General features: G+C 41.2%; 1 protein-coding gene across 6 annotated transcripts in view; it reads left to right on the top strand.

Moving 5' to 3' along the window:
* Window positions 1-19,925, top strand: part of LOC308592762 (kinesin-like protein KIF20A) — a 30,973-nt gene that overhangs the window by 6,213 nt on the left and 4,835 nt on the right. For 5 of the 6 annotated variants that reach the window (XM_081204511.1, XM_081204509.1, XM_081204510.1 and 2 more), the window contains 14 exons: window positions 750-869; window positions 2,022-2,160; window positions 2,242-2,426; window positions 4,294-4,390; window positions 5,069-5,242; window positions 7,073-7,184; window positions 9,368-9,439; window positions 12,355-12,501; window positions 13,717-13,882; window positions 15,669-15,839; window positions 16,594-16,733; window positions 18,629-18,794; window positions 19,354-19,459; window positions 19,737-19,792. In XM_081204511.1, the coding sequence (XP_081060637.1) occupies window positions 750-869; window positions 2,022-2,160; window positions 2,242-2,426; window positions 4,294-4,390; window positions 5,069-5,242; window positions 7,073-7,184; window positions 9,368-9,439; window positions 12,355-12,501; window positions 13,717-13,882; window positions 15,669-15,839; window positions 16,594-16,733; window positions 18,629-18,794; window positions 19,354-19,459; window positions 19,737-19,792 (1,851 nt within the window). The remainder of the gene's footprint in view (window positions 1-749; window positions 870-2,021; window positions 2,161-2,241; window positions 2,427-4,293; window positions 4,391-5,068; window positions 5,243-7,072; window positions 7,185-9,367; window positions 9,440-12,354; window positions 12,502-13,716; window positions 13,883-15,668; window positions 15,840-16,593; window positions 16,734-18,628; window positions 18,795-19,353; window positions 19,460-19,736; window positions 19,793-19,925) is intronic. The other variant, XR_014010628.1, reaches the window with a different exon arrangement.

Here is a 19,925-nt window from a genome sequence, read left to right as displayed (position 1 = left end):
TTCTGCCTTCGGAGAAGATGAGCCAGCCCTCAAGGAGGTGATTATGTAATTTGCTAGCAATTCATGTCCCTCCTGGCGTGACGCTGCGCGCTGACGTCACGGGGCTGTAATGGTGGTGTGCCTCGAGATTTTTTTTCATGAAACAAGTGTGCCTTTGCCCAAAAAACGTTGGGAAACACTGATCTAGGGAACACCATACCCCTGACCAAACAGTAATGTTTGAAACTTTGCATTTAACTACACTACGTCAAAGTGCAGCTTGCACACTGAGGCTGCATGCATACCACACATTTAAAGCACATGACTGTCCCTAAATAATCCTGGGAACTATAGTTTAAGGGTGCTGAGCAGCGCCGGCCCACCCAGGAGGCAAGTTGTAGTGGCAGCTTCAGGCTGCATGGGGTAACAGATCCCCTTGTTCTTGATGTAGATTTTCCCTCGCCCCTTCTAATCTGGTGAGGAGGGGGACACCATTTTGGTGCCAATTTTTTCTTGGGCTGGTCCTGGTGCTGAGAATTGTAGCTCTGTAAGCGGTGAGCTACAGGTCCCAGGTCCCAGGATTCTTTGGGAGAAGTCACCTGCTTTGAATACACTTGAAAGGTACAGTGTTTACACAGCAGCAGAATCGCATGCACCAAAAGGTCACGAACGAAACCACGTCAGTAAGTGTAAAACCGGTTTGTAGCATGCAATTTAGTAGGCAAAGAATGTTTTAGGAAACTGGTTAAAATAACTTGTGTGCTCTTAAGGACTGTTTGATTATTGAAAATCAAGAAACAGTGACTCTTCACGCACCTAAATACTCTACTGCTATGAAGAACAGTGAAAAGGGAATTGGACAATCGGCGCATCAGTTCACTTTTACTCGGGTGAGTTCTCCTCCAGGGCCAATTTCGGTGAAAATAAATAAATAAATGTGCATAAAGCAGACTGCATTAGAACACTTGTGCAGGCTGTTCCTGTTTCTGTAAGTAGTGAGAACTCAGAGCAAAATATAGCTGACTCCCAAACAGATGCACAGGACTTCAGTCTTAAAGTGCACCATTACATTAATTGCATGCTGCTTTCCTGTACTGTATAGTAAAGTTCTTAAAGGTGATTATTCATTTGATCTTTATACCAATTGTATGGAAAGTGACAGTGGGACAGTGAAAATGGATTCTACATGCCCTAATGGCGGCTAAGAGACCAATACTGTTGAACTGGAAGAATAGAAATATGATTCCCCTTAAACAGTGGCTTGACAAACATGACAATATTAGCAGCATATGAGCAGACTGCCTATGGACACAGACTTTCTTTGGATAAATATAATGATATTTGTAACAACTTTATACAGAATATATGAGGTTGTTGTTAAAGAAATTTGTGTTAGGATAATAAGACTATACACATTTGTATATTTGTGGAAACGTAATGGAGTATTTTTCTTTAATTTGAATTTTCACTTTTTTCCCCCTTCTCACCATTTTTCAATAAATGAAATTCTTCTAATAAAATATCAATAATACTTTTAAGAGGATTCAGTGGTGCGTTGCTCTGAGGATCAAATTGGCTGTGGCATGGTATGACTTGTCATAAGCAAAGCAATTAAACTGCTTTTCTGTGCCAAACTGGATGTAACATGTATCTATAAATAACATATTCTATGGGTTTTTTTAAAACATTGTCAGTAGCTGCTGAAAGTTCTAATTTGGATCAGAATAATTACACTTGGGTTTGGGGGTTAACCCTTCCCCTCAAAGTCATTCCCCATTCTAATCACCCTTTCCCCAAAGTTGCTATTTGCCTCATGGGGAAAACCATATAGGTATCATTTGACTTCATGAGGCAAATGGCAACTCTGTAGGAGAGGGAAGGACTGGTGGTGAGAAAACGTTAAGCTCCATGGTCCCAGCTTGAAGTAGGCCCCTATAGATGCTGCTATTAACACTTCAGTTAGTCAGAGATCCCACTCACACCTCATGTGTACAGTTTGCTCCTCACTGTCCCTGTAAAACTTTTTCCTATTCTCTACTTAGGTGTTTGGACCAGAGACTTCTCAAAGTGAATTTTTTGAAGGCACAATGAATGACATAGTAAAAACTTGCATCAACGGAGTGAATGGACTTGTGTTTACCTATGGTGTGACTAACGCAGGCAAAAGTTTCACAGTTCAAGGTATCCAATTATTCTTCATGGTGTCAAATACAAAAGATCTAACAATGGCATGTATTGAAAAGAGGCTCATTGTTTCTGCAGGCTGCTCAAAAGACGGTGGTATCCTTCCCCGCTCTCTTGATCTCATATTTAACCATGTAAGGGGAAGACAGTATCCAAAGATGAACATAAAACCATGCTTCAGCAATCTTACCAAGAGGCTAAATGATATGCAGGTTAAGCAAGAAGAATCCATCAAAGCTGCCCTTCTTGCTTCTCTGAAAGAGGTTAGTGGCAAAGCACCCTTCCAGATCCTGCCTTAAAATCCACACCATGTAGAACTACTCATTCCTTGGAAACCCCAACAACAAATTCATATAAGCCTCTCAAGGGGCTTGGTTTAAGGGGGTTCTGGACTATAGCACTGCTGTAGTTCTTTGGGTTAGATTATGTGGGGTGGAAACACCGCAGAAAACAGTGGCAAAGGTGGGCACTGGTTTATAGCCATCTTATTTCCCCCAGAATTCTTCTGGATCCTGAGATAGCCACCTAACCTTGCACTTCTCTTTGAAACACTGGGACATCTTTGAAAAATGTGGGTGAGATTAAAATGTTTTGGAAAGGAGGTTGGCACCACTGGTTAAGGGGCTTTATGGGAGCTGTTGGCTCCAGCATTGTCACATTATGCTGATGGAGAGCAGGTTCTCAAGCTTCCGAATGCAAATGAGGTGGTGGCCTTGCTTCTCATAACTGTAAGAAAGGCACTGGGGCCTAATTTGGTTAGTAGGTATCTGTCATCTGGTGGGAGGGCCTTAAGTGTTGTGCTCTGGAATTGGCCCATCCCTTCGGGGGTTCAGTTCAGTTCAGTTAGATGGAGGGCCAAGTTTGGCCATCACTGAGTTAGAGAAACCAACTGTCATTCTTGCCTCAGGGTGTTGTTTTAATTTATCTCAGACAGTATTTTATTGTGTTACAATTTTCTTTATTATTAAAACTTTGTTTGATGTATACATGAGCCACTTACTATACTGAAAGAAAAGAAACTGATGAAGAATGGTGGAATATCCTATACTGTGTGAGTGAGGGGCTATTCCCAGTTTGACAGGAGTATTGGTGTATTTTAATCACCCCCTCCCTCCACAACAAAAAACATCCACAGAGAAGGCTTGCGTGCTTGTTTTAAAGTGATTGTTCTGTAAGATGCTTCTGAAAGGTTGGAAAGAAAGTAATTTATAAATAAATACTCTGATTTTTCTTTTCTTCATTTGAGACCACTTCCGAAAGCAGGAAACATGCATGACTGGTGTTTTTAGCTTCTTGTGCATTTATGCACTCATGCCACTGCTGTATATGTTGTGTGCAACAAGTTGGCTTTATTCTCCTAGTCTTATGCATTTCCAAGGTGCGGTATTTCTGATTGCTGAATCATGCTTTTCACTTCAGGAGGAATCTTTCGCTATTATGATAATGCAGCAGAGCATTCAAGGGAACTTCTCAAAGCATTTTGCTGTTTGGCATGGAGGTCTACAGAAGGAAGGAAGAAATAAGATAAATGGATTTCTTCTCAATCCCTTAGGTCAGGGGTGGGGAATCTGTGGCCCTCCAGAGGTTCCGGGACTCCTGTACCCATCAGCCAAGTCAGCATAGTCAGGAATAATGGAAGTTGTAGTTCAAGCAATATCTGGAGGGCCACAGCATACTTTCCCTTTCTTACCTGTCTTTTTCAGTCTCAACCAAAGTCTGGGTTTCATCTTGAATTCTTCTTGGTGATGAAAGTGTTTCTCTTCAACCAGGCATTTGGCTGTTTAACATTCTATAGTTTTAAAAGTGTGTTTGTGGGAGGGAGGTTATTGGTTTGTTTTTGTTTTATTATATATTTTGTATTCTCATTTTGTATTTTCCTGTTGTGAACCTCTCGGGATATTTGGGTGAAGGGTGGCATACAGATTTCATTATTATTATTATTATTATTATTATTAATCATAATCTCAAAAAATGCACTTGAATTGTTGTGAATATTGATTTAATTAGAAACTATACCAGTTGCTTTGTTTTTAAAAAACTTAATTGGTGGATAGCTTGCCTCCTGTAGAAATTAAAATATGTGAATACAGAGGCAGCAACATAACCTTGACATTTTTGTATTTCATCAAGGATACTGAAAATACTTCAAAGTCTATCACATCTTCAAGTGCATCAGGCTCAACTTCTAGTAGCTGTAGCTCACCAAGTTTTGTTTTGAATGAATCAGGTAATGGGTGAATATTTGTGGTTAAAAATGCATATAGAATTGTGTAAAATGGTCGCTATAGCATTGCTTACTAATCGTATAAAAACAGGATTGATTTTTGTAGGATATTGGGGAAAGAATATCCCTATGTTTATTTATTAAAATATTTGTATATTGACTTTCATATGTAATATCACAAAATAAAATGATTAAATTCAGAGCAGGCATTTAAAAGAACCCAGCTGGTCCTGATGTTTAGCAAAGGCCTCCAGGAATAAATGTGTTTCCAGCATGTGCCAAAGTCGTCAGAGAGGGAGGTGGTACCACAGGAAGGGCATTGCTGTTGAAAAGACCCCCCTCCTGGTCACCACTAAGTGAATCACCGGGAGGCACAATGCAACCAGGAGCACCTCATCCAATGATTTTAGTACAATAATGTGTAGTAATGCAAAAGTATGTGCCTTGCACCAAATGCTTAAACAAAAATGGTGCAATATCTGTCCTGGGAGGAAGTATCCATAAATGAGAACAAAAATAGCTGTAAGTTCTGCTGCTGTAAGTTGTCTTAAACTGTTTCTGGTTCTGTGTTTTAATGTTGGAACGCGACCTTAGGGCAAAGGGCAGTTAAATAAATTTAACCTTACAATAAACAACAGGCATTACAGTTACTCCCTTTATTCACCATCCTTGAATGTTTAGATTCTGAGGTTTATACCAAGTGCCCCAGGACCCTAGCATCTGTTTGGGTTTCTTTCTTTGAAATCTACAATGAGTACATCTATGACCTACTGGATGTAGTGCCTGCATCGAAGAATCAGAAGCGCAAAGTTTTAAGGATATGCGAAGATCAGGGAGGAAACTCTTACGTAAAAGGTAATGCAGCAACTTTGGTGGTACTGCTTCAAAGGAATAATTACTATTTGGGTCTAATTATCTCAAGAATCCATCTAGCCCAGAGGTTTTCAACCTTTTTTGAATCCACGGCTCCCTTGACCAACTACATTCTTTCTGTGGCACCCCTGTGGGACTCAGGAGCCCAGTTATGTCACCCCTTGCCTGCAGAGCTGGCAGCCTCTCACCCTTTTCAAACGCCCTCCCTTGTGGAGTGTTCCCGCAGCCTCCTCTCCCCTCTTCTTGGGAGTCCTCCAGGCAGCAGCTGCTGCCATCCCTGGTCTCTGAGCTGCCCCTCCTCCGTTGCCCCAAATAGAGGCTCTCTCAGAGGCACCATTCGCCTGCAGAGCTTACAGCCAGGGCTGATGCAACAAACAGCTGTGCAAGCCTTTGGGAGGCAGAGATGCAAGAGGGTGTCAAAGGAGGGCAGGTAAGGAAAGAGGGACAGAGGCCAGCGTTGCCCATGGCACCCCTGACTATCATTCATGGCACACTGGTTGAAAACCACTGATCTAGCCAAACACAGTGGTACCTCGGGTTAAGTACTTAATTCGTTCTGGAGGTCCGTTCTTAACCTGAAACTGTTCTTAACCTGAAGCACCACTTTAGCTAATGGGGCCTCCTGCTGCTGCTGCACCGCCGGAGCACGATTTCTGTTCACATCCTGAAGCAAAGATCTTAACCCGAGGTACTATTTCTGGGTTAGCGGAGTCTGTAACCTGGAGCGTATGTAACCTGAGGTACCACTGTACTATTTCTTGGACAGTTGACAGCTTCAGCTGCATGAGGAAGCTCTTGACACCAGGGGGCGCAGCTTTCCCACTCTCAGCCAAATTTAGCAAGTAGTTGCAAGACCAAATAAATGTACAGAATGCACTTGTAAGCCTTGATTTCCATTGTAAATAATCTAAGATGTAATGAAGTTCGCCCATGTTTTTGTTATGTTTTATCTTGAAAAGGTTCCACGGATGGATTGCTTTGAGCTGTTTGGTTATAGTCACTGAATACAGATGGCCAGTTATGGCTCCATGTGCTTGAGAATGGTTAACCTTCCCCCACCATTTTTATAACATGGCTATTTGTGCTGTTAAGGAGAACCCAGGGGCATCTGTAGTGCTGGTGGGAGAGTTTCTGAATTCAAAGCCAACACACATCCATTTTCTTCCCTCCCCTATTTCCTACCAGCTTCTTTTAAAGCAGATTAAGAGGTGCGAGATCAGTTATTGATCACCAAAATCTTGTTCATCTTGCATCTAAAAATAATAGCTCTATGCTGCCCCAACTCTTGAAGACAGACATGTATTTAAAAATATGCCATTTTGTTTATGTATTACTGTTTTTATTCAAAAATCCAAAAATCCATACTTTATATCTGTGGTCCTTCAAATTCTGGTTTGATTCCAGTTTAGTATAATTTTAAAAACAATAATATTTATTGCTTTTTTACATTAGGCGTGGCTATCCTGTGACCTTCCATATGTTGTTGGACTACATTTCCCATCATCCCTGGCTGGGGCTGATGGAAGTTGGAGTCCAAGAACATCTGGAAGGTCACACAGGTTAGCCACCCTTGCTTTAGGCTTCCGCTGTTCCAAATCTTTCTTGATCTCCATTATGTTCACACACTTAGGTGAACATAACCTTACACCTACTTATTTATATAAGTAAAACTCCTTGAATTCAGTGGGTCTGATTTCTTGTGTAAGCAAGTAGAAGAGTGCTGTATGCTGTAAATGTGCCAAAATGTTTACATACTGCTGTTTTTCTGATTGTTATGCATACTTAATTGTATAAAATACCTTATTTCCCCAGACTTAAAGTGGATCAGTATAAAGAGTACAGATGAGGCCTGCAAAATTCTTAAAGTAGGAAATAAGAACAGAAGTTTGGCATGCACCAGGATGAACCAACAATCAAGCAGAAGGTTTGCGGCCTCATTTTAGATGTTCTTGTTCCTTAAGGAGGTGGTGGTGGTGATTGGGTTGTTGTTGTTTTGGTTTTGATTGTGTATTTTGTGGTTTTATATTTTGATTTTATTCTGCGAACCGCCCTGAGACCTCCTAGTATAGGGCGCTCTATAAATTCAATAAATAATAATAATAAAATTGAGGCTAATGGCATTACTAAGACCACAATTAACTATGTAGGGTTTTAAACCAGGGGTGGATAGCTCTGTTGATTAGAGCATAGTGCTGATAATGACAAGGTTGCAGGTTTGATCTTCGCATGGGGCAGCTGCACCTCAGGGGTTTGGACTAGATGATCCTCAGGGTCCCTTCCAACTCTGATTCTATGATTTATGGGCTCACAAGCCAGTTTGGGCCCATACGGCCATTTCCCCGACAGCAAGCACACCTGTCCACCGGCTGATGCTACTGGGTGATGACAGCATTCTTCAAATAGCAGCTCTCTGTGCCCGTGGCAAGTTGGACACCTGGATTTTCCCGTTTTTTATACAGCACTAGGGACTGCTGTTTAGATCAAAACCTTAAAACCTGCTTGATGTTTGCAAGTCACTGGCAGCACCCAAATGAGGGTGAATTAGTTCATATCCTGTGACAGCAATACCCCTTTCTTGTTACGAGAAGGATATGCTATCTTGGACTTCCTGGCTAGAAGGATCTCTGCTTGTGGAAAAATCAATGATTAATGTTGAGAACTATCTGTTCGTTAATGATCACTCTGCTGCAACTAGTTTGTGTTCCAGTGTTTCCTAGGAGACTTGGAGAAGGAGACTTAGCCCTGCTTAATTGCAGAAGGGGCCTGTCTAGCCCTGATAAATAAACAAGACTAGAACATGGCCATCCACACCCAGAGTCCAGCCACTTTTGGTTTTGGAGAGAGTGTGTGGATATCCTAAACACTGTATTCTTGACCGTTGCTCTTTATCCTTTCTACTGGCACTAGATTTATTCTGGAATCTAGCTGCCAATTTTCAAGGTTACTTTGTATTTGGTGTGTTGGTTTTTATTTTTACATAATCTAATTTAAAGAAAAAGTAATATATTGCCTTAACCGTAGCCCCTTAACCTCTCTGTAATTAGCTAAAAAAAAAAATAAGCATATGGGATATACCCACATGCCAAGTTAATTTCCAAATATTTCCTCCAACTCAGGGAAAGTTTGGAAATTATGGGACTTTTCCCATTTTAGGGGAAATGATGGGACCTCTGAACTTGTCCCATTGATTTGCGTGGACCTTAGACATAGCTAACTTTTTTCTGATGAATGCTTTTGCATGTTAAAAACTGTGCACATTGAATAACAGCACGTTAAGAGTATTATGAAGCTTTGACATCTGAATATAATTCTAGGCAGAGGTGTATCATCAATTATAGAATGGTATGGTAAAATTTGGAACTCTGCTTTAATGACTAAATTGACCTCCTTTATCAGACTCAAAGGACAAAACTGAAGTTGAGACATTTTCAGGCAAAAATGAACGTAATTTTATTGATCATTATAGGAGATGCGTTATACAGTGCACATTATGGAGTCTTGACGTTTTGATAGAAAGAAATCTATTTTTCTATGGGTGGCTTGCTGTATTATTAAACAGTAAGCCCACAACGTACATGGGGGTTATGTTCTGGGGATCACGCCTAAAGTCAAAATTGTGCATAGTCAAAACACATTGGGTTCAATGGTGGGTGGGATTGCCAAAGATTCCACCTCTGGATGCCCATCCCTTTTCTGACCCTTTTACAAGCCTGTAAAGTTAAATGTCCATAAGTAGCTTGTGTGCTGTATGCCAAAATTTCAGTTAAGTAAAGTTTATATGCATTATCTTAATATGACTAATTGTTAGATACCTTCCCTTCCCCTCTCTCTTTTTTTAAAAACCCCACCCCATTTTGAGATACCTTCTCTTATATCTTCTACTTTTTTAAAGCTATGTACTTTATAATAGAAAAGGAATAAAAAACTCCAAATAATATTAATACTTCCAGACAGATGTCAAACAAATATATATGTGAATTGATTATTCAAGCACTACATCAGTTAAGCCCCACAGGAGAAAGTAAAGAAGCACAATATAGAGCATAATACAAAGTAATTAAATAATGACGTGATTAAAAAATTGAACTCGTGTCTCTTTTCCTCCAGTCACAGTATATTTTCTATTCGACTGCTCAGCTTGAGTGATGAGAGTGTGCCACGAGTTCTTGGAGTCTCTGAGTAAGTGGTTTTTTGGTTCTGCTAAATATGTACTACAGTGAATCTTCCTTTGTGTGGAATTATAGCAAAGTTGTTGAGGACAAACTAGTGTTCTCAGTTTTAGACTATGCTAAAGTGCAAGCATTTTTTTATTGGCCTAAGGTTGGAGCTCCTGTCTTTGGCACCGGAAAAATGCCACAGTGTGTTTTGATTTTGCAGTATGTAGATCGTTTTGTCCTCGTGTGTGTAGCTTCATCTATCAAGGTGAATAGGTTAACTCTGTACACAAACTGATTGTATGTGAATGTCATGATAAGCCAAGGTTTATAGCAGGTGGAGAGCCTTCAGCCTGCAGGCCTGGCCTGCCATGAGTTCATATTTGGCCTACAAGGCTGTTTTTCACCAAACCACCTGTGTTCTCCAAACTATCATATGTGATGTCAGGTGTGAGGCAGGTAGAGAACACACCTGCTAGTGCACAAGCTTTGGCAAGAGAAAGCAAACTTCAAGCCTGCTAAACTGGCTGCACTAGTGAGTTCCAATGTTTGCAGAAAGCAAGCTTTCTATCAGGCTTCAGAGAAATGCCCCCCCCCTTTATCCATGCATCAGCAGAACAAAGCAATTACCTTACCAGTTTAAGAGTGTTTAATGATCACAGCAAAAGAACAACACAACCATTCTGGGAGTAAAAGTGCTCCCAATTAAGTTTTCCTCCTACTTCCCCCCAAGTCATCTTCATCACTTCCCCCTTCTTGCAACATGATCTCGCAACCACTGGAGCCTTCTGTGTAGCAAACTTATCAGTTCTCCTTGCCCTTGGAGAGAGAGGCTGGACACTTTCCAGCGAAGAGGAGTCAGTTATCTATCTCTCTCTCTTCCTGTTCTGCTTCTCCTGGCTGTTCCACATTCAGCTATGCCCAGCTGTTGTTTTCCGAACTATGTCCCTCTGCAAACCAATTATCTAAATCTATACTGCTCCACTATTCCTGGGCAGCTTCAGGATCCTGGTCAGGAGCAGGAAGAGGGGGAGCTTCCCACCATTCCTCATCAAAGCTGTAATCAGCAGTCTGGTCTTCAACAGATGGGTGAATAGTCAAAGCCTAGGGCATTTAAAGCATCACATGGGGTGTTTTTTTGCAAGAGCTGTGTAGTACTTTTTTGGGGGGGATTTGATACCCCGCTTTATCACTACCCTAAGGAGACTCCTACTTTGAAGTCCTGATTTTGGAACCCAACCACCCGACATCATTATGGTGTCAGCTGATTGACAGGTGGGCAGCCTCCTGCATTAGGTTTTGTCTACAAACGTAGAATTTTATAAGGGTCTGGCCCACTGAGCCGAAAAGGTTCCCCACCTTGGTTTCTAGTGCCAGGAACAAGCTGAAGTGAGCTAGGTTCCTGAGCCCACCACCTTTTCCATGCAGCTGGGAGATCAGAAGCATTCACTTCAAATTCTAGTTAGCTACAGTTTGCTGTTTTCTCTGTTTCTGGAATTGTAATCAACTTTAACTGTAGCTAGCTTCATCCTATCTACTTGGTTGGAAGTAAAGTAACAGATTAACAGTGCTACAAAAGGGAAACTGTTTAAAGGAGTCAAGAGATATTACCGCATTTTTCGCTCTATAGGATGCACCGGACCATAGGAGGGGGAGAACAGGAAAAAAATAAATCTCTCCCTCTCTGCTCAGCGCCCCTTCAGTGAAGCAGCAGGAGAAATGGAGCCCCTTCCATTTCTCCTCCCGCTTCGCTGAAGGGGCGCTGCGCAGCAATCCCTCTCTGCTGAAGCCAAGAGAGTCTTGCTCTCCCGGCTTCAGCAAAAGGAACCTGAAGCTTTCGGAGTGCAGCGCGAGTTCCCTCCGTGCTCCGGAGGATTCGTGTTGCTATCACTGAAGCCTGGAGAGTGAGAGGGGTCGGTGCAAATGCGAATCCTCCGGAGCACGGAGGGAACTCTCCCTCTGCGCTTCGGAGGCTTCTCGTTGCTATCGCTGAAGCCAAGGAGCCTGCATTTGATCCATAGGACGCACACACATTTCCCCTTAATTTTTGGAGGGGAAAAGTGCGTCCTATAGGGTAAAAAATACGGTAATATACAGTAAACCCACAACTTACATGCAATTAACTTGTGTGTATTCAACTTTATGTGTGTGGCAAAATATTATTATTATTATTTGAAACGAGACAGGATTTGGAGGGAAATGAGTTTGCAATCCCATCTGCCTTTGAACCCAATGTATTTTGACCATTCACAATTTTGGCTTTAGGCACGATCCCCAGAATGTAACCCCTGTGTAAGTTGCAGGCTTACTGTAAATATCTTCTCAATCTGTATTGCATGTTTACTTGTTCTGTTTTCGTAAATGATATACGTATGTCTTTTACTGAGATTTTCATTTTTTAAAAAACCCCAAGCCAATTTGATCACATGTGGTTTGAAGTTGATTTGCTTCAAATTAATTGTAAGTGTTGATCACAGTCTATCGTTCCAGAACAAAATGACAGTAAAAGCTTAGAAACTCCTCCTCCCGACAGGATGGGGCAGTTCAGTGCAGCTTCTTACTGTCACAGTAATCCATAATTTTGTGTCATGCTTATCAACAGCTGAAGGTGGCCATTGGAACACACTTACCCCAAAACACAGTAAAAATACAGGTTCAATAATAAAAGTTATTACTTGACAGTGTGTATTTTACCTGTTAAAAATACTATGAGTGTGTTGTACCAGGCTACCTAAAATTCAAACATTGATTGATGGATTGAAAGATTGATAGGAAGTCCTTAGATGTTTTGTGTTGTGTCTTTGGTTTGTTTGATTTTGTTTTCATTTTCTCCATTTATTTTTTACTTAATCTTTTTGAACTGTATGTAAAAATGCGAATAAATTGTAATTTCAAAAGAAAGAAAGATTGATATTAAAATCAGCTGCATTTTTTGTACAGACTCTCTCTCTGTGACTTGGCTGGATCAGAACGATGCCATAAAGCACAAACCTTTGGAGACAGACTGAAAGAAGCAGGCAATATTAATAATTCTCTTCTTATTCTTGGAAAATGCATTGCAGCTCTAAAGCAAAATCAAAACCCTAAGTAAGTGACAAAAGTAAATCTTCACACCAGTTTCACATAAAACTGTTTAGTCTAACCTATTGTTACACAACATTTATGTTCCCCAAGAAGCACGGTGTCTGTTTCATTGGGTAAAAGTGCTGAAAACATATTCTAACATTATTTTTTTCGTTTTTTTGTATGCACACTTTTTATGAGGCAGCCACATTATGTTGTCCTCCAGTCATTCACAGCCTGCATTTTCTCTGTGCTGCTTATGCCATTTCTCTGTTTTCAAAAAATCTGTGTGGGTTTTTTTTTCAGAAGAAAGGAAAAGTAACATAGCCTTCATAGATACAGACAGTGCTTTTTTTCTTTAAAAAATGTGTAGGGGCACTCTCATTTTCCTACTCATATTGAAATACTGCCCCTCAATGAGGCCAAACTTAGATTCACAAAATGTTTAGGGGCATGTGTACTCCTGCGTCCCCCCAGAAAAAAAGCACTGGGGTATAGATGCCGTTAGCACACCTTTTCTGTCTTTGGGGGGTTTTGACAGGGGCAAAACATATTAGGAAAATCAGCCAAGTGCTTCTCAGCAGGCATTCACTATGACCCTTGCTTTTTTATGACTCCATTTTGTTTAATCTTTATTTTAGTTATTGCTAAATGATTTTCATAGCTATAATTATATATTAAATGAAAGCGGTATAGTGCTGTAACACCATAATGCTATAGCATTATAGTACTACAGTCATACCTTGGAAGTTGAACAGAATCCATTCTGACTTTTAAAATGTTTGAAAACCAAATCGCGGCTTCTGATTGGCTGCAGGAAGCTCCTGCAGCCAGCCAGAAGCCACGGAAGCCCCATTGGACGTTTGGCTTCCAAAAATAGTTCGCAAACTGGAACAGTCGCTTCCAGGTTTGCAACATTCAGGAGCCAAAGCTTTTTGGGAAATAAGCTGTTCAAAAACCAAGGTACAACTGTATAGCATTTTTGCAATATAGTGTTATAGCACTATTCTTCTCTTTAGTTTTAAAAAGATAAGTAGATGGAATAGTCTGTTGGCAATAATTAAAATGAATGAATGAATGAATATGGGACCAGTCTGTTGAATGTGAAAACAGCTATGTCCTAATAAGTACTTGTTCTGCAGATAAAGGGCAGATAGCAATCACACATGTCTGAATCCATGCTTGCTTTTACAAATCATACTCATGTTGAAATTAATGTTAATACAACTTTCCCTTAAGATTAAGGCCAGCATACATTCCCTTCAGAGAGAGTAAGCTGACCCGCCTGTTCCAGCCATTCTTCTGTGGTAAAGGCAAAGCTTGCATGATTGTCAATATTAACCAGTGTGCTTCTACCTATGATGAGACATTGCATGTCATGAAGTTTTCTGCTGTAGCGAAGCAAGTAAGTAAAAGGCTGTGCCCTCCACAACATACCCCAAGCACCATTACCTTGTTTTTCCTGGGTGAATACTACTACTAGTGATAATAATAATAATAATAATAATAATAATAATAATAATAATAATAATAATAATTAATAATAATTTATTATTTATACCCCTCCCATCTGGCTGGGTTTCCCCAGCTACTCTGGGTGGCTCCCAACAGAATATTAAAAATACAATAAAAAATCAAACATTAAAAACTTCCCTAAACAGGGCTGCTTTCAGATGTTTTCTAAAAGTCGGATAGTTCTTTATTTCCTTGACAGCTGAAGGGAGGGTGTTCCACAGGGTGGGCACCACTACTGAGAAGGCCCTCTGCCTGGTTTCCTGTAATCTCACTTCTCATAGTGGGGGAACTGCCAGAAGGCCCTTGGAGCTGGACCTCAGTGTCCGGGCTGAACGATGGGGGTGGAGACAACCGTTTGGAAATTATCTTACTTATGAGCCAATGCTTCCTGGCTGAGGTGTCTCCATGCCAAGGAGCCTGTAGGATCCTGACCTCTTTACTAGGAACACTTACTTGCTTGGGCCATCTAACTGTAATGCACGACAACATAAAAAAATGTAGCAGCTAGTCTTACAACCTCAAATGTAACATGCCTGATATATATCAAGACTCTCATGTCTTCTGTCGATGTTCTGAGTCTTCAGCTCACAGCAGCAAATATGTGTGCGTGGTGTTTTTGTAGTTTTAAGGCAGCCCTGTTTCGGGAAGTTGTTAATGTGTGACATTTTAATGCCTTTTTAATCTTTGTTGGAAGCTGCTCAGAGTGGCTGGGGAAACCCAGCCAGGTGGGCGGAGTACAAATAATAAATCGTTGTTATTATTGGCATACCACCCACTCATATAAAATACCAGGGTTGTATACAACTGCAATAAAATATAATATACCATAAAACATCACAAAATAATTGTAAGTGTAATTGGCTCATCTTGGAAAAAATGTTAAAACAATTGAATGGGCCTGTTTGGCTTCAAGAGGAGTCTGAAAGTTAGCAGGGAGGCTGCTTGCCAAATGGCTGCTGGTAGTGTGTTCCACAGCACGGGGCCAATGACACTAAATGCCTGGCTTATAGTTGGAGCTGGCCAGGCTTTTAAAACACAGGCAGCAACTATAGGACTCCACTGGATGATCCCAGAGACCGAGTTGGCATAAAATGACTCAAGGTATCCTGAACCCAAGTTGTACAGGGCTTGGCATATTAATACAGGGACACAGAACTTGGCCCAGTAACCTATGAGCAGCCAGTGCAGACATTTTAGCAGGGATGCTTTATGTTGTTGGCTGACTGTACACATCAGCCACCTAGCTGCTGCATTTTGCACTTGTTGGAGCTTTCAGACTCAGAAAGGAGGATAGAGGGGTGGAGAGTCCAAATTTAAGAACCAAAAGAGCATACCTTACTGCTCTCTGACTCTTAAATCTAAACCTTACCTCCTCTTTGTGTAAATGGAGAAAACATGCATTTTAGAAGGCTTCAGCAAATTGAGTTCTATCTGTGTATATGAGCTGCAGTGTAAACTGTGAACAGATATGCCATGACAAATGCATTTAAAGCTTTGTTCCTTAGACAACTGAACTTTTCAACCTTGCTTCTCAATTATAATCATTGCAGTGTCCTTCCCAAAGTTCTCAAAATTCCCTTTGTGGCCTTCCAGGGCAAATAACACAAAACTACAGTTTATTGTGAAATTGTGCTCTTATTTGTAATTTAAACCACTGACACAGTATTATTTTTCAGGTTATTCAAACATTCCAGCACAAAATATTTGATTATTTTCCCAAAAAATATATTGGAAGGGACGATAGGCCTACAGTGCACTTTGATGACATATCTGCAGAGCAGCTTCCAGAGGATTCTTGTATCTCCTCTGAAGAAGAGGAAATAGATATAACTATTATGAACCATGAGGTAATGTTTAAAACTGTTTTCAGATGATGTGGTGCATGCTTACTCAGTAGGATTTAAATCATCTTAATAGTGTTAAAAATCAATGGAGTGAATCTTAAATCAATATAATACTTTGTTTGGACTGTTTTTAGTTGTGTTACCTGGCCTAAATCCTTAACAGACTGTAGCGGTTAGGGGCGGGGAAGAATTTTCAGTTTGCATTTAAAGCTGAATTTATCAAATCCACACTTTCTGAAACAAAATGAACTAAAACACAGTCCTTCAGTTTTTCCACTTATCTCAATCTTTGGATGCGGATCTCCAAACAAACAAGGTTTTACAGATTTCTGCAAAAATATGGAGAACTAAATTTAAGATTGGAAAAATGAGAAACTGAGAGAACCATAACTGACAGTTCCTTCCATCCCTAGTAGCAGAAAGAAAACACTAAGTATTTTCCCAGTTGTGTAATGGGTTTCTTAGCCCTACCAACCAACATGTGACCCTTGGCTGATTACCCCTTAGGGCAATGTTCCCCAACCTTGTGCCCTCCAGATGCTTGGACTACAAGTCTGTGCTGGCTGGGGCTGATTGGAGGCATAGTCTAAAACATCTGGAGAGCACAAGGTTGGGGAAGGGAAGCCCTTGACAAAATTGGGGGGGGGGGGAATGGTCTCCCAGTTCTACTCTAATGAATGGCATATGTTAGCTCAGGCACCGCATCCTGTCTTCTGCTCCTTGATTCCATGTTCTTAATTTGACTTCATTCCTGCAGGATCTCTTGAAAATGACAGAGATCTTGAAGAGCAAGCTGATTGCAGAGAGGCAAGGCAAGCTGCTCCTTGAGGTGCAAATACGCAAGGAGATGGCTGAAGCAATGTTTCAGCAACTGATGGAAACAGAAGAAGCCTGGAGGTGAGCCTTAAGATTTTGTAGCTGTGAGGAACTGAAAGGCCCCAGGCACCCACCACTCCAAGCATGGCTTAGCACATCATCAGTTCTAGAATAAGGCATCATATTTACGGATGCCTTATTCTAGGACAGACCACTGATGTACCATGATCTTTTGTTTTGTGTTGCATGCTGGACTATTTCAAAACAGTTGGTTTGAAAATCCCTTGCTTTTCCAAATATTTGTGTAATAGCTTTCTAGCAACCATTTAAATATATTCTGTGATAAAATCCAAGTGTTAGAGACATCTGCTACTGTCTCAAGTCCTCTTAGCTAAAATGATTTTGTACTACTATACTTGTATGGAACCAAGAAAATGTGTCTTGCACAATACAGTGGATGGCCAATATAAGAAATTCTATTAGCCGCCCTTCAGTTTAATTCAATGTTTATATCAGGCCAACAGCAACGGGACTGTACTACTAGAGCGATAGGATATAATAACAATAATAAATTGTGGGTTTAATTCTGTTGAAAATGGTTGGCATCCACATTTCTAGTTACTTTCTGAATGGAAATCTGTGTTTCACTGTTCGATCCAGTGCACGTTTACTAGGAAGTAAGGTATATTGTAGTAAATTGATTTTACTTCTTACTATGTAATAAAATTATAAGCCTGTCTTCATGCTGCAGTTCACGTGACCACAGCAACTCCAGCATGATGGCAGACCAGCAGGCAGATGGCCCAGGCAAGCTGTTTAAAGGAGATCCGGAGGAACTTCAGAGAGTAATTTTGCAAACTGCTCTCTGAAGTGTTCCTACCCTCCTTTAAAGTGGGAGGGGGTGAGCTATAAGGAAAGGGAGGTGGCATAGCTGTGAGGGAAGGCTTGGGCAGCCTGTGAGGGCATAGGCAAGGAGGGAGGGGTAAAGGGAGGAGGGGATGCCTAGATGTCAGTTACTATGAGGTTAGTCCTTATTTGTACAGGAAACCTCCAGGAAACATAATTTGTGATTTTTAGCTATGGGTTGGAACTGGAGTTCTTCCCATTAAATGAAATGAGGGCTTCTATATAATAGAAATGAGATAGGAGACATATTTTGACAATTCCTCTGTGCTACTGCTCAGAGGAAAGATCTTCTGACCTCAGGTGCAGGTTAGGGAAAGGGTGCTGGGATTGGAGACGGATGCATTTTGTACCCACCCCTATGGAGGCTTGTTAATTGAATCATTAGTATAGATAATTACCGTATTTTTCGCCCTATAAGACGCACTTTTTCCCCTCCAAAAATGAAGGGGAAATGTGGGTGCGTCTTATGGGGCGAATGCAGGCTTTCACTGAAGCCTGGAGATCGAGAGGGGTTGGTGTGCACCGACTCCTCTCGCTCTCCAGGCTTCAGGAGAGCCCCAGCGCCAGCCCCACAAGGTCGGGGGACAGAGGGAGGCGGAACGCCGCCATCCCGCTGTCTCCCGAAGTGGTTTGGAGGCTGACGGCGGGGAGAAGAGCGCTTCTCCCTGCTGCCTGCCCCACCACTCCGGGGACAGCAGGGAGACGCAGCGCGTCTTCCTGCTGTCCCCGGATCTGATCTCAGGGCGGGCGGTGGGGAGAAGAGCGCTTCTCCCCGCTGCCTGCCCCACCACTCCGGAGTACCCGCGGGCTCACAAGGCTTGCGGGGAGCAGCCTGCAGCCCCCGCGAGTGTCCGCAAGCCTTGCGCGCCCGGCAGGAGGTCCCACCGGGTGCGTGAGGCTTGGGGTGGCAGCCAGGGCTGGGGGGGGGAATATATTTTTTTTAATTCATTTCCCCCCCAAAAAATGAGGTGCGTCCTATGGGCCGGTGCGGTAGTAATTAAAAGTATTTTAAAGTAATACGGTAGTAATTAAAAGTATTTTGTCTGTCTCTCATTGCTAATACTATCCAGTAAACGCTTAGAAGATCTGAAAGAAAGGTATGAAGAAAAAATGGAGAGTAAATTTGAAATGTACAAGGAAGCCATAAAGAAGCATGCATACATGTGTGCAATGGATCAAATTGAAAACCACTATGTGCCAATAGAGGAGTTCATTGCTGAACAAGCAAAGGTCGAGGTACTTATTCTCTAAAACTTCTTATCTTTGTCCATTGTACATGTTGGCATTCTTTCCAAGGCATCTGCAGGAATTCTGTTAAAAGGTTAAGTTGTTAAATGAAAGCTCTGAAAAGGTAGGGGTTATATTGGGTGGTTTTTTTGTGGGAGAGAGTGATGTTAGTTAATCCTCGTGAGTTTGGATGTGCCTATGTATTTTGAAATGTTGTGTGCCCCCAAAATATTTTGACAGGTGTCAGCCAAAAGTACATTGTCTGGTGATATACCAATAAAGTTTTAGACATGAAAGGGTTCCTAAATATATTGAATGCAGAAAATATTAGACCAAGGTGGGATGTGACACAAATACTGTATGTTTGTTTTCCAAAGTGCATCATATTGGATAGGGAAATAGGTGCTAACAGTTATCTTAATTGTTGCTTAAAGTTATGGGCGGGGGGCAGGGGGGGAAGAACAGCTAAGCTTTTTTTTTTGAAAGCACATGCTGTTACTACAATAAAATGTACCATTTGAGTAAATTATTATGATTCAAAACTATTATAATTCATCTTGTTGCTCAGGACAGAGAAATGAAAATACTAGAGTTGAAAGCAAAACTTGGTAAACTCAATACCTTGCCTTCAGAAAGTCCTAATTTAGACTCTGCAGAAGGGAACATTGATCCAGGTAAGCAACCTGCATTCTTCAGCTTAAGTTTTTTCCCCTGAAAAGTGGTCCAAATATTCTTAACCTTTGGTTAGGGCACAGCCTGACTCCCTCCTTTGGCAATCTTTACAATACTTTAGTTTATGGTTGCCATCAATTTTGATTTTAATTAATTCTTATGATGTTTTTATAATGTTGCACTATTTTAGTGTTGTTAGCCGCCCTGAGCCCGGCTCCGGCTGGGGAGGGCGGGATATAAATAAAATTTATTATTATTATTATTATTATTGCTTCACAGATCTTAAGTGCAATGCTTCAGATGCTTCGCAGGGACAATGTGATGAGAGAGACAAGGTAACTTCCTGATTCCTTCCATGGTCCCTCCCAATTCTCTGCTTCATTATCAAAATATTTCTTAGAGCTCTTTGATTAAGGGCTGGTAAAATAAGTAAGGTGGGGGTGGGGAACCTGTGGTGCTTCGGTTGTT

Source organism: Podarcis bocagei (assembly GCF_964188305.1).
Source record: "Podarcis bocagei genome assembly, chromosome: 8".
NCBI classification, from domain to species: Eukaryota; Metazoa; Chordata; class Lepidosauria; order Squamata; family Lacertidae; genus Podarcis; species Podarcis bocagei.
This window is presented reverse-complemented; position numbering and strand designations above follow the sequence as displayed.